The sequence below is a fragment of the Malurus melanocephalus genome, unplaced genomic scaffold (genome assembly GCF_030028575.1).
Source record: "Malurus melanocephalus ecotype Western Australia unplaced genomic scaffold, MMel_1.1 scaffold_72, whole genome shotgun sequence".
Lineage (NCBI taxonomy): Eukaryota > Metazoa > Chordata > Aves > Passeriformes > Maluridae > Malurus > Malurus melanocephalus.
This window is the reverse complement of record NW_026623304.1, coordinates 1,568,290-1,581,853: the sequence shown is the minus strand read 5'-3', so window position 1 is coordinate 1,581,853 and position 13,564 is coordinate 1,568,290. Positions and strand designations below refer to the sequence as shown.

The following is a 13,564-nucleotide window of genomic DNA, read 5'->3' as shown; positions in this document are numbered from 1 at the left end:
CCCAGTGGAAGCRTGATTCTGCCCCTCAGAAACTGGGRAGGGRRAAATCATGCTGTTTGTCAAGGCCTTTTTGCCCCTTCCTCTCCCCCTTAAATCTCCCAAGAAGGACCCTCTGATTTCCCTCTGCACACTTTCAACTCTGATCACCTAGGCATCTCACACCCATAGCTGTCACTGCAACATCTGGAGTCCAGGGCTGGGATGAAGAAATCAGATTCTATCAACCACTTAAACTAAATACAGACTTTGCAAAGCTGTCATGTGCTTTTTGAAAACATAATCTAACCAGTCAGCTAAAACTGCTCCTGTGGCTTCACTCACAYCACCTGCACAGGCTGTGGTTTGTCAGCAGTGAAACCAGAGGAAGTTCACAGGGAGGGGGCCAGGGCTGATGCAGTTTCAAGAACACACCTTGGTGACTCTACACAGTCTCTGGCATGGCCAGGCAGATGAGACACACAACACGTAGGCAGCTGGAACCACCCTGCCTCACACCAGCTCCACAATTTCACCTTCCTGTTCCTCACAGAGCGTCCCTACGGAGGCATTACGTGCTTGTTGCATCTTGTGCTCAGATTACATGACACTATTGCACACAAGGGTGTGGGGAACACTGTGCTCTGCACCTGCACAGCACCAGACCACRAGAGCAAACCCCATGGGGAGACCACAGCCCCACTCTATGACAGCTACCCTGGCTTCCTGCCAGCTGCTCTCACCCACATATGGCTGCACGCCTTAAASTTTTCCTAGTACAGTGCAAAAGCTTTGAAGTATGGACTAAGCAATGTTTTCATCAATGTGTAACCTCCTCTGATTTTCAACACCTGAAGCTCACTACATCCATTGAGGRGACTGGGTTTTACAAGTTCAGTTAGCAAATCTAGAGGTCTGCCTTTCCTGAACTTCAGGAACTGGTGCTACACTGGCAGTGGAAAGCAGAGCAGTATCAAGAGAAGCCTGACCAAAGAGACTGACAACAGCAGCAGCAGGCTGAAGCTGATCAAACTCTGGTAATTTGGTCACAAGGGAGAAAATGTAAACAGAGAGCAGACTTACTGAATGAAAAACAAGTGTGGGAGGGAGTAAAGGAGTAAAGGACAGAGGACAGACCAAAGGAGGTGACACTCCTCCAGAACACTGCTGATCACAGGGATGGGAACACGGTCGATAAGTCACAGCTGAGAAGTTCCAAGTAACAAAAGATTCTGCAGTCCGCTTTCATCCAGAGAAACTAGYGATTCTTATCGAGGTGATGGCTCACCTGCACAACACACATAGTACTGCTCATTCCTTTATTTAGCATGGCTACTTATAGTCTTAAATCTGAGAGAGGCTGGCTCAGTTATTAACACTGCCCTCACTTTATAAAGCTGTTTCTGTCATGTCAAGGCAGGAATGTGAGAGCAAGCAGTGAGAGGCCACTGTGACACCCCAGGGTGTCACCTCACATATGCTTTGGCAGCTACTCCCCCTCACAGCTGTGAGCTGACACCTACCCTTTGACAGCMAAGCCCTTCCTCAGACACACAGAAAGCCTTCCCACTTTGCTGCCTTTTGTCTGGAGCAGGCTCTGAGCAGCTAAAGATGCAGACTGGCATGGGCACAGACAGCTGAAGCAGGCTCTAGGAAAGGGCTGGTCAGGCAGAGAGGGTTTCAGTCTGGAAAGCTTCAGCTGGCAGAGGGACGAGTTTACCTTCAGATCCTGGTGGTAAACTAGCAATGACAGTTATTTCAAAGAAAGAAAACACCATGAGTTGACAAAGAAACACAGGAAAAGCCTATGTTCAGAAAGCCCAGGGAGAACCTGTTTTCCTCTTCAGGCTACAGCAAAGAGCTACAAAGGTGGTCACTCAGCCAGGTTTGCTGTCCAGTGGCAGGCAGCACAGAAGCTGTGGCTAGTACATGACTACTGAGAAACCCCCAAGATTCACCATGTACACCCCAGCAAATCCCACAGCTCCAAGGCAGCAAGTCCAGCACGGGCAGGATGCACTGAACCTTGGCATGACACCAGAGGTACAGTGGGGAATGAGGGAAATGGATGCTGGATTTGATGGCTGGTACTACACACTGCAAAGCTGTGGCACTTGAGACTCTCACTTGTGGCAGCCCCAGGCTTAGATTAGGTAATATGACTTTCAAAAGCAATTGGTTTGCTCCTCACTCTGTTCCTATTCCTTTCAATCCTGCAGTGGTTTGCATGGGAGCAAGACAAAGCCATACATTCCTGAAAAGCCACACCTGCACAGCCCAGACTCAGTACAGCACCCCTGCCCTTGCTTTCAAGGGCATCTCCATCAGCTTCACAAACATCACTTGAAAATATGTCACTGCAAAGAAGCATGGCAACTGAAAAAAGGGAGGTAAGGAATGCAGTCCTATTACACATTAAAAAAAAATTATCTACTGGACATTCTGAGAAAAGAAGACATGAGCATCTGYACAGTCCTTTTTGGTGAGTTTATATAGGCAGGCGGCTGTTTAAAAGGCAAGTCAAGTGTTAAAGAGTGCGAGAATGTCTTCAGCTCTTCTCAGCTACCAAAAATACTTGATTTCTGAGAAGAAAAAGAAGTTTCACACAGATCTTTGAGATAAGCCTTATTTCAAATTCAGCTTAATGAAGAATATCAGGCKGTCTAAAAATAACTGAGTCAAACTCAAAATCAGCAGCCACCAAACTACTAAAATCTCTCCTACAAGCTGTGACTCTCAGCCACGCTTATTCAGCTTAATGAAGTCATCACYTCTGTCCAGCACAGACAACTATTCTGGCTACAAAAAGGTTGAGGCATTCAGAAAACTTGTATGTATGCCCTCCAGCTTGTTGCCCGCCCTCTCCCTTTACCTCATCACACGCAGCTACCCACCCATTTTATCCTGAACACATCTCTCAGCTTCAGCACCATTGCAGGAGAGGGGCCAGTCATTAGGGCCACACACTGTGCCATGGTTTCATGCTCCTTCCAAGCCAGGCAGGCAGACAGATTTTATTTCATTGGCAGGCTTTATTTCTGCTGCAGCTCCAGAAAGCCTCTGAAGAGCACACATGATACAGGAATGACAAGTAACAAACAAGACAGACATAAATTCAAGTTTAGGTTGCTAAATTGCTCTGCAAACYCCCAGTGAAAAGGCAAAAAGCTGGTCATTCTTACTGAAGCTCTGCCTTTTGAGGTAAAGAAGCATTAAAACTGTCCTTCATGTCCTCTGTAAAAACAGACCATACTGATTATAAAAAACTAGTACYTTGCTTCCCTGGGTTCATCCTTGTTTTTACCTCTCAGCAAAGTGAATTTAAGAGAGAAATCTGGTGGTTCTAATAATACACGTGTGTTTAGAGACAAGATTTCAGAGAAGTCTTCAAGACTTGCATCTGAGAACACACTACAGCCATTTTAGGAGCTGACTAGTTTTCTTTACTGTCAAGAAATTAGATTTTTACTTGTTTAGGCTCTTCTAAAGAGCCTTCTCTCTCCTCAGTGTAGGCTCTCCTAACCTTGCAGTCTCAGAAAATACTGGCACAAGCCAGTTCTCATGATCAAGATAACATAAATGTTAAAGCAACTCCCACCAAAAATATCTGGCATATTYGAATCCCTCAGCCAGCCAATTCAGCACAACGCAGGCATATTTAAGATATTGAAGGCAAAAGCACTTCCTTTACTTCTCATTCAACCAAATACCTATTGTTTCTGAACTAAATTAATTTTAAATTCTGTCTTCTAATTTTAAAATCACTCTGCAGCCCAAATGGCATCAATTCAGCTGAAATGGACACCCCAGAAAGCAAACCCACTGCAGCCACTARTGAAGGCACAGCAAACTCAAATAGCTTGGTCAGATCCTGTGATCGATCAAAGCAGCAAAAGGGACGAGTACAAATGAACATACCTGACTYTGCAAGGGATGACCAGTTTAATTACTTTTTTTTTTTTTTTTTATAAATAACATTTACAATGGATGCTGAAATACAAACATACACAGCTCTTCATCTCCAACCTGCTCACAACAAACACAAGCCCTGCCACCTCTCCTCCAGAGMAACCAGGGCCTCCTGCCTGACTTCTCACCCACTAGAGAAGAGACTAAAAGAGGAAGATCCACACAAACTGTCCTGCCAAGCAGGTGKCACGTCTGAATTCTCAGCTGTTCCAGGGTTTATGATTAACAAGCATGCTGCCCTGAACACGGAGCTCTCTGCTGCTGTAATCCTGTGCTGAAACTCAGGACAAGTGGAGTTACATTTGAAAAGAAGGGCCACTCATTTCAGAGAAATCCAGAAGATCTGGATCACYTAGGGTTTTGTTTGTTTGTTTTGGCAGTTTTTTTCCTGCTTTTTTTAACATTATGATATTTCTATCAGCAGCTACGAGCAGATAGATTCCACAATGCACAGAAAGACAGTGCTCCTCTGCATATTTGCATCCAGACAGAAAAATGTGTAAACAAATMATAGGTTTGTCTGCTGTGTCTTACCAGATAAAAGGTTTGTGGCAAATTTGGCTTGAGACATTCTTCTGTAACTCTCTTGAGRCACTAATTACCAAAGCCCAGGTTTCCTCACTAGAAGAAGTCAAAYGAAGTTCAAATGACCTAACAGGACAAATCTCTAGAGCAGAAAACAAGTTCCAAATCTCAGACTCGAGCATGTTTTTAAAGCTTTACAAAGTGCTAACAACCAGGTAGYTGTTTTACACTCCCTTGTAATTCCACCCAGATCCCAAAGGAGCCTTTACCTTAGGTACCTCAGCCTGTCTTTTGTTCCCCAGAATGCAAATTCAGATAAAACTCTTATCTTAGAATCATCACAGGGAGCCAAGACCTCATGGCAGACCTGAAGGAAATCAATCCAAGTGGAATTACAGGACTGAAAAAGGGRAAATTTAAATACAGTTATGAAGAATAATTATTTTCCTCAAACTACTGCAGTACAAAATTATTGCTTCCCGTTACAGACATAACGCATGTTACCATCTGATAAAAGTTCAAGAAATCAATGCAAACTCAGACTAATCCTGCAAAACAGTGGGTTCAATATTTCACTACCAACATTGTCAAGCTGCTTCTCCTAAGGCATTGCCAGAGACTCTAGAGACTTCCAGTGCATAACAACACAAGTAAAAATTAGGGCAGGTCAGACAGAAGCTTTATTAAATCATGGTCATGATGAGAGAAGGCTGGAACAGCACTCCCCCTCTGCATCCCTGCCAAGTGATTGCAGAGACAAGCTACAGACTGTTTCATGGAGGAAAAGGAAAAAAAAATAATGGAAAAACACCGAAAAAAGCATGGAAAAACAATCATGTGAATATTAACAAGGCCAGATATCCATCCCTAAGATGAATGGACTCCTCAAGTACCTTGTTAATCACCACAATTCGAAGAAACAATCAACTGGTAGACAGCGTGACAGCGTGGGAAACTGGCCTGTGGGAGAGCCATGGGAGTGGCACACCTGGTACTACCCCAGAATTACCAAAATTAGCAAAATGAGCGAGTCTGAGGCACAAGCAGTCAGCTTTTAGTCAAAAGGAATGTTATTTTAATTAGGATTAACTTCTTAGGCATCTTAATTTTAGCACCACAACATAAAATCCAGAGGAAAGAGCATTTCCAGAAAAAAGTGCTCTACTGACTCCTTCAGTGGCATGCAGTCCCCCAGTAATTTCTGTTCCCTGTAGAGGAGAGGCATAAGAATCAYTTTGCCAGCTGACACAATTCTATCCCCCTCTCCACATTACATCCACAAGGTCAACAGATGTGACCATAAACACAGCTTTTAATTAGCACATTTTCTTTGATTTCAAAAGGTSCCCTCTAAAGGGCTCCTCTGAGAGGAGGAGCAAACAATTCTGTGCCACTGTTTGACATTTTCATGAGCAGCATGAATGAGAAGCAAAATTGAATAGTGAGAAATAAAAGGGAGTTTCCTCTTTTTCCTCTGAGGACGAAGACCTAGGYAGCAGGAAGGGAATTAGTCCACTCCYACAAAGTCAGGCAGCCTTCAAAAGRTTCAAAAGCCCCTGCATATTTCCATGTCTTGGTGTTGCTCTCAAACACAACCAAGGCACTCTGCAAGCCCTGGTAAGCATTTCTGAAGTCCAGAGGGGACTGCTTGAYGAGGGCAATCAGAATTGTGTCACAGCCTCCCACATGAGGAGATGGAGCTCACTTCCAGGGCTGGGCAGAGGTCACCCACTCCTGGATGCTCTCACGGGCTTGGCACAGAGCAGGAAAACCCAGAGACCTCAGCCCACACTGCCCTGTCCAGCAGAGGCTGGAAAAATGAAGCTGCAAGACACCCAGTTTCTGGCATTTCTCCCATTCTCTACCTCAGACTCCTCCTGACAGTTTTCCTTATCATTCCTGACAGCTCAGGACCCCATGTCCCACAAATACATCTTGGTCACCTGTCAGACACGCCTTCATTCACAGGCCCACAACAATGGAAAACAGAAAAGATGATCTTTACAAGCCTTTCTACACACAAGGTGCAAGGTTGTGTTTATCCCATGCAGAGGAAGTGGGGGTGAAAGAGGAAGGCTTGGTCCTTCTTGTTCCCATTTGCAAAAGAAAGCTAAGAAATGCCGTTCCCAGTGCTGCAAGACAAAGCAGACCWGCACAGAGCCGTGTGTGGGATGGGGCTCTCCCCCAGTTTACTGTTACCATAAAGGCTGCTGTGACTGCTCACCAGAAGCTAAAAAGAGCAGTTGTTCCTTGCTTTACAGCACATCCCTCCCACCTGCCCCAGGCAGCAGAAATCCCACTGCAGACACAGCCAGTAATGCCATATTGGCAGAGAAACTCCATTTCTCAGGGACGGCCACAGGCTCCTCAGAGAGAAGCAAYAGAACCTTTTTCAGAGAAAATGAAACCTCTAGGATAACTGGGACTTGGTTTCACATCTTGGGGACAGACTGTAATTTAAGGGGCAGAAGAAGGGCACTTTGGATCAAACACAGAGAATCTTTCACTTCTATTTCAACCTCTCAGATTGACCCTCTTCTACAGGCCTAACTGAAAGAAGGATTACCTAGCTTAGAGAAGTCTACATTTCAGCATTCAGGATTCATGAAATCCATTTCCAGCTCTGATCAACTTGCTGTAAATCCTCCATTTTCATCATCATCTTATGCCTGCCTTATTTTATGGCTGAAACTAGCCCAAAGATGTTTCTCAGAGTATGCATCTTTGCAGCACTCACAACAGCATTGAATTTCTGGGGCCTCCGCACCAGTCCTGAATCAGCTGGGTGATTTGCAGGAGGAAGTATCCTCACCAGTTTAAGCTGAATATTCACTAGGCTTGGCTTCCTTGTACTCAGCATCTCATTTATTCCAGGGCCTAAATTTACAAGCCCTCAGAAGATGAACAGTCGCTGTGCACAGAGAGGACTTAAGCAGTCCTAGTATTCCCAACCTCTTTCAGCAATTGTCTAGAAAATACTTGCAGGAAAAAGCAAGAGAGGCCAGATTCAAGGTCAACTCCTCTAATCCAGCACCCTGGTCATCCAGCATCCAACACTGAGCAAATCATTTTGAGAGAAGGAAACAAAAGGCACTGACACTGAAAGGGTCAACAGTCAGTCAGGTCAGATTTGCATATACTACATGGGAACTGTGCCTATTTTGCATACACCGTATCTCCCTGTCATACAAGAAGACCCAAGACCTACAGAGGGTAGCTGGCACTTTGAGGAATTTCTGCTCTAACTGCCCACAGCACAGGATTTTTATTGTATTTTGGAAACAGAAATACCTGTATCTTTACCACATGCCAAAAGCAAGAAGTTAATGGAAGATAAGCTGGAAGGCCAGCATTCAAAAGAGTCCAGGAGAAAGGCTTCAGGGTTCCTTCAAATAACAACTCAAAGTTAATCACTCCTTCACCCTGGGAAGAAGAAGCAGAAGCTGGCTGTAGTTCTGCACTCATGGGCTCTGTCCATTGAAACACAACGAAGAAGATGCAATTTGAGGCTGGGGAACACAAAGACCTTCTTCCAGTTTAGGAAGACATGAAGGGGTGAAGGCACAAGTTGAGAAGAGACTCTGATAGTGGGAAACAAAATTTACAAACCCTTTTGGCCAAGCTCAAGTTTGTTCTCCACAACTATACTCAACACAGATCCATTTGTACTCTGGTGTAAATGAGAAAAATCCCAGCAACAGCCAAACAAGAGTAGGCATAAGGATGCAGAGCAATTGGAAAGACAAAGCAGAAGACACTCATGACTCATGGGCCTCTCTTCCTTTTTATAAAGAGACAACATAACGCCARATAACAAAATCTGCCCTGAGACCATCTGCGCTCGCCTGTTTTGATGCATTTCCCAGACAAAGTGAGCAGACCTGTCTCCTCACCCGTGCTGCTCAGCTTTAGCTTTCCACAGCCAGCTAGTGTTGTTCAGCATCATTACTGTGTTACGTGACACGATTATCAGCTCGGTTGGCTGCTCCAGCTCTGGGGCAATCAGCACAAAGCAGCTTCCATAATCTTCTCAGCCCACCAACCTCAAGACAGTTTGAAGTGCATATAAAAAGCAGACTTACCTGGCTTGCTTCCTTCACAGTCATGTCCCAGCTGACCTTTGGTGTTCAAGCCACAKGTATACACCTCCCCATCTTCCAGCAGGAACACAGAGTGGTTTCCTCCACATGCCACCTCCTTGACATTTCTGTCATGGATGAAGCCATATACTTGTGGTTCAGGAATGATGACCTGGAGGTTGCTACCTATCCCAGGTTGTCCATAAGACGAGTAGCCCCAGCATAGCATTTTCTCTCTTTTCAGCAAGTCATGTATMTTTCCTGGGCAAGAGAAACAGGAGAATGAGTGTGAATAAAGCACAAGAGATCCTACAGAGATCCAGCTGCTCACAGCAGGAGGTGGAAACAACCAAAAAAGGAATTTCCTGCATGACTCTCAGGTTTGTGAATTGTCAGTAAACCATTACACAGACAAAGAGTAATCAAGACAGCTCAGCTGTGGTACTGAATCAGCACCTTCATGCCTTGGCCATCGCCATCTGCAAGGCAGTAGAAATGTTCTGAAACCCAGGAGACCAAGCTTTTACTCTGCAAAATTACTTTGTTTCAAAAACCAAATACCAAATGACTCTCCAAACCTAATTTTAGACTAATAGGTCCAAATCTGAGCTTYAGAGTTACAGTATCACATTTGAGATCACCTCTAAGTAAATCTTTAAATATCACTTCAGAGGTGGTTAGACTAGCCCTGAACAGAATGACACAGGTATTTGTGGCRTACTGGCCAATGCAGAAATGTGTTATTTCTGATAAACAAAGATTAAGGAGTACTTTGCTTAGTTGAACACAGACTTGCAACCTAAATTTGTGCATACACACACACACACACACACTGAACTGCAGCTACACACTGAACACACACACCCCTGAACTGCAGCAAGAATTACACAAGAAGCAGCAGCTCACGTGGAGCTGCACATTGACAGCTTGGCCCTGACAGCAAGGGACAGGTCACGTTGATGTAACTTGCCAGCAGTCAGGTGTTATCTTTTGCACTGTGCTCAGTGAAAGTCAGGGATTTCAGAGTAGGGAAACATGGGAAGGGAAAAAATACAGCAATATAAAAGGTCCAAGGAATTATTTGGTATGAACTTGATAAGGACAACAGGATGCTAATGTATAAAAGCTGGGGGAAGAAAACAGCATTCCAGAAGAAGCAGATGAAAGATTTTAGTAGTACTCCCTTGTCACTCCTAATCTCAATAGGTTTGGGTTATTTGTTAAGCATGCTGTACCAACAAGACATTGAGAACTCCTCTAATTGAACTAGAAACTAGTTAAAGCTTGCTTTTTTTTCCTTTTTTTTTTCTTTTTTCTTTTTTTTTCTGCAAAGGGAAGGAGAACGAAGATTAGAAAATGAAAGATCTGAGACATCAAGTCTTATGACACACCATGCAAAGTTTTCAGCTAAGGCAATTTGCAGCAGCAGCATTTACCATCTTAGCACAAGATAGAAAAGCAAAAGGCAACCCCTGAAGCACCAAAGATTCCTTCTCCCACTCTGAGCAGATAGGAAACACATGCATTCAGTTTGTTTCCAAAACCTGGCACTAATTCGAGCTCTAGGTATTAGCAATAAAGCCTTTCCTAATCTAAACCCCAAGCAACGGGTGTTCATCTCTTACCCTCTGCCTGTCAGCTGTGGTCACTTCCACTGAGCTGGAAGAGGGAAGGAGAGGACTGGATTTTCCAGTTGGTACTTCATCAGTGGCACAATTTCCTACCACAAACTGTTTACTAGGATCTCTCATTAGGTGCTTTAAAGTAATGCAGGACCCTGTTTATCTCCAGCAGCCCTTCCTCTACAGCATAAATCAACTCCTCACACCCACATGTGCTTATCACTGGCCAGCTCCACAGCACCCAGAGGAAAGAGCAGRAGCTTACAAGGCACTGCTTGGTTAAATCAGTCATTGAGTATACTCTGTATTTGGTCGCCCTAAGGACCAAATCCTGATGGAAGATACCCTCTCTGCTGGCTACACTAAGAATAGGAATGCCGTGGGACAGAAGAAAATTGAAGTGTGCGCATGTGCTTTAAATGTGCTTTAAACTGCTACATTTATAGCGAACTTCATGTTCTATCACACCACCAAAAACAACCCCAAAAAACCCAAACTAAAAATGCATGAGCAACACCCTGAAGGTGGCAGGGAWTCATTTCAAAACTGACACTGGAACAGCAGAAATCTGGGACTGCCATTTCTCTCAGCCTGAGGAACTGCCATGTTACAAAGATATAAACAGCAATCCTGAAGATCCAAGGATCACATTCCCTGCCTCTGAGCTGAAAAGACTGTGCCAGTATACAACTTGAACTGCAATGACATTGTACCACATGAGCTAAATATTAATTTTGGATACCTTCTAAAAGGGTATCTCAACAGTCTGCTCCCTATAGACTACAGTCATCTTCCCAAGTGCTAGTTTAATTTAAAAATGCTAAAAATACATTAATTTTTAACACAAGACTTTCCTTGTGTTCATATTCCACACAAGAATTTGCCACTAATGGGTAAGGGGATATGATGTGATTGGTAAGAGATGGGTTTTTCCTCCAGTAGGACACTATTCAAAACAGGAGTTCAAACTCCCAGCAGTCCATAATAAACACTAGGGTGATATTTCAGAGTTCAACCCTCCATTCATGCTAGAGGCCAGATTTTTTGAAGCCCCTCAAATTTAACAATCCTTATACCAGACACAGACAATCTGGCCTTCACTAGKTTTTTCTGTTAGCTCTTTTAAATCATCTCTATCGAATCCCACCTCSCATCTTCCAAACACTTTGCCAATAWATCTCTGTGCAGCTCAGCTTCACAGGAACAGACCAACACCTTCCACTGGAGAGCAAAAACCCAACATAGYCACTTACAATTTGAGTGTACAGGCRCAGCTAAATATTTCCAAAGGCCTGGTGAATTTACTTATGTTGAAGACATAGCCCATTTTTAAAACCACAGTTTTAAGAGCTGTTTTTTTCTCCCCCTAAAAAAAGCTGCCAGAGGTCTTAATAAAGTGTATGTTAAAGAAGGAGCTATTCCTACAACACAACGAGGCTTTAAATGACAATTTCACACTCTGTTTCCAATCTGGTTAAGGCGGTTACTCTTCTTTGACAGTAGCAGAAGTAAAAGTGTGTGTTACATTGCAAACTACCTCTACAYACTGCGTACCTTTCTCGTACTAAACCAATTAGATAGAAAGTTTCTATTGTAGGCAAGCACTAACAGACATATGCCCGCACATACATATGTATATTTTAAATTATTTATATTTATATATTATAGTATATATATTATTTATATTCACTTATCTGAAATTTTACGTGATTAATATTTCTAGCACCCAGCTCAATACACCTCAAAAAAGCTGAATTTTTAGCTTCAGAGGGCAAACCCTCAGGAGAGATGTTTTTCTTAAATGCATCAGCTAGGGATTGAAGTTCACAGTTCCTTTTAAAAATTGGATTGCAAACAGCACAAGAACTGCAGTACGCAACCACATCACCTATTCCTGCACTTCACAAATCCCAATGCAGCCAGCTTGGTATTCATGTTTCAGAGATAAGAGCAGATGCAATGCAGTAAAGCCAGTAATTTGCAGAGAATCCCCACATACTCAAAAAAAAAAAAAAAAAAAGGGGGGGGGGGGACCATATCGCCACATCCTCAGACCCTGACACTTCAGGAATAATTCACCATCAAAACAGTGAAGGATGCACATAGCACAGCTAGAGCTAGGAAAACCTCACACTGTGAGGAGTATTTTGAGGAAATCTATTGTGGGTGGAAGACCCACCCTCTGCTATAATAAGGTTCTGCTGGCATACTAAATATGTTTTGGTGAAAAAATAACCCCGATGGTTTGGTAAAATAATAATGCTGCATGTGTGATCATGGCAGGATGTATTTTATTTTGCTTTTTTTCTTTTTCTTTTCCTTCCTCTTTTTAAAAGCTCTCATGCCATGCACAGTTCTCTTCACAGTCGCACAAACATATTCTAAAGCCATTTCCACTCTGTGCCCTTTCTGGGAAAGTCAGCTAAGTAAATATCACGATTGCAACAAACAATCCTCAAGACTCAATGCTCTCTAAACAAAGAGATCTGCCAACAGGCAGGGCATGAATAAACAAGTTTTTCCTTCCYTCTTGTTTGTGAGATTTTAGATAGCAAATGTGTTTCTTTTACCAGCATTGCTCAACCATGACGGAATTTACTGCCTCCTTCTTGCCACTAAGCCTCCAAGCCCACTTTCTTCTTCTTCTTTTGCCTCCGTTTCAGTCCAACTCCATGTCCAGTGTAAACCAGGTTACAGAGTAAGAGAACGCAAGGTGTACCAGCAAACGAGTCAAAGCAGGAGCAGAACATTCCCACTGCACAGCCGCATGCCCTCAGATTGACGTGCCCCCACAGAAAACATACAAAAATAGATACCTAAAACCGAATATGACAACCCCTCCGCCATCACCTCCATTTTRCAACCCCAGCAGAAACACCTCTCCCTCCCTGCCTTCACCCCGGACACCCCGGGCTTCTTCGCTCTCTGCGGCCGCTTCCCACGCCCAGACCGGCGCTTGCCGGCGGGCACACATCGGAGCGGCAGCAGCCCCGAGCCCACCCCGCAGCCCGGYGATGCTGCAGCAGCGGCGGTGGCGAGCGGCTCCTGCCGCAGCCCCGTGGCCGCCCCGGGCTCCCCGCCCCGAACCGGGGACGCGCGTCCTGCGCCGGGGAGGGCGGCGGGGGCTCCGCCGCGCCCGAGCCTCGGCTCCTGCACGCAAGGGCTCGGTCGCGGGACCGGCAGCAGCCCCAGCGCAGGGCTGAGCTCTCCCTCCCTCCCTCCCCGGCACTCACCGCCGCCGGCCCCGCCGCTGCCGCCGCGGCGACGAGGAAGTCCCGGCCCCGCTGCCGCCGCCGCCGCCGGGAGTGACGCGCGGCGCGGCCAATGCGCAGGGCGGGCCCGGCCCCCGGCGGGCGCGGGGAGGGCCGGGAATCTCCTGTGCCCGGAGCCGGG

At 45.0% G+C, this 13,564-nt stretch overlaps 1 protein-coding gene across 7 annotated transcripts in view; it reads right to left on the bottom strand.

Moving 5' to 3' along the window:
• Positions 1–13,478, bottom strand: part of HERC3 (HECT and RLD domain containing E3 ubiquitin protein ligase 3) — a 44,190-nt gene extending 30,712 nt beyond the window's left edge. For 3 of the 7 annotated variants that reach the window (XM_057366837.1, XM_057366838.1, XM_057366839.1), the window contains exons 1-2: positions 13,405–13,478; positions 8,553–8,810 (exon numbers count right to left, since the gene is read on the bottom strand). In XM_057366837.1, the coding sequence (XP_057222820.1) occupies positions 8,553–8,778 (226 nt within the window). In that variant the 5' untranslated portion in view covers positions 8,779–8,810; positions 13,405–13,478. Of the gene's footprint in view, positions 1–8,552; positions 8,811–10,174; positions 11,003–12,741; positions 13,147–13,404 lie in introns of those variants that run through there. The other 4 variants (XM_057366833.1, XM_057366834.1, XM_057366836.1 and 1 more) reach the window with 4 other exon arrangements.
• Between the last annotated feature and the right edge of the window lie 86 nt (positions 13,479–13,564).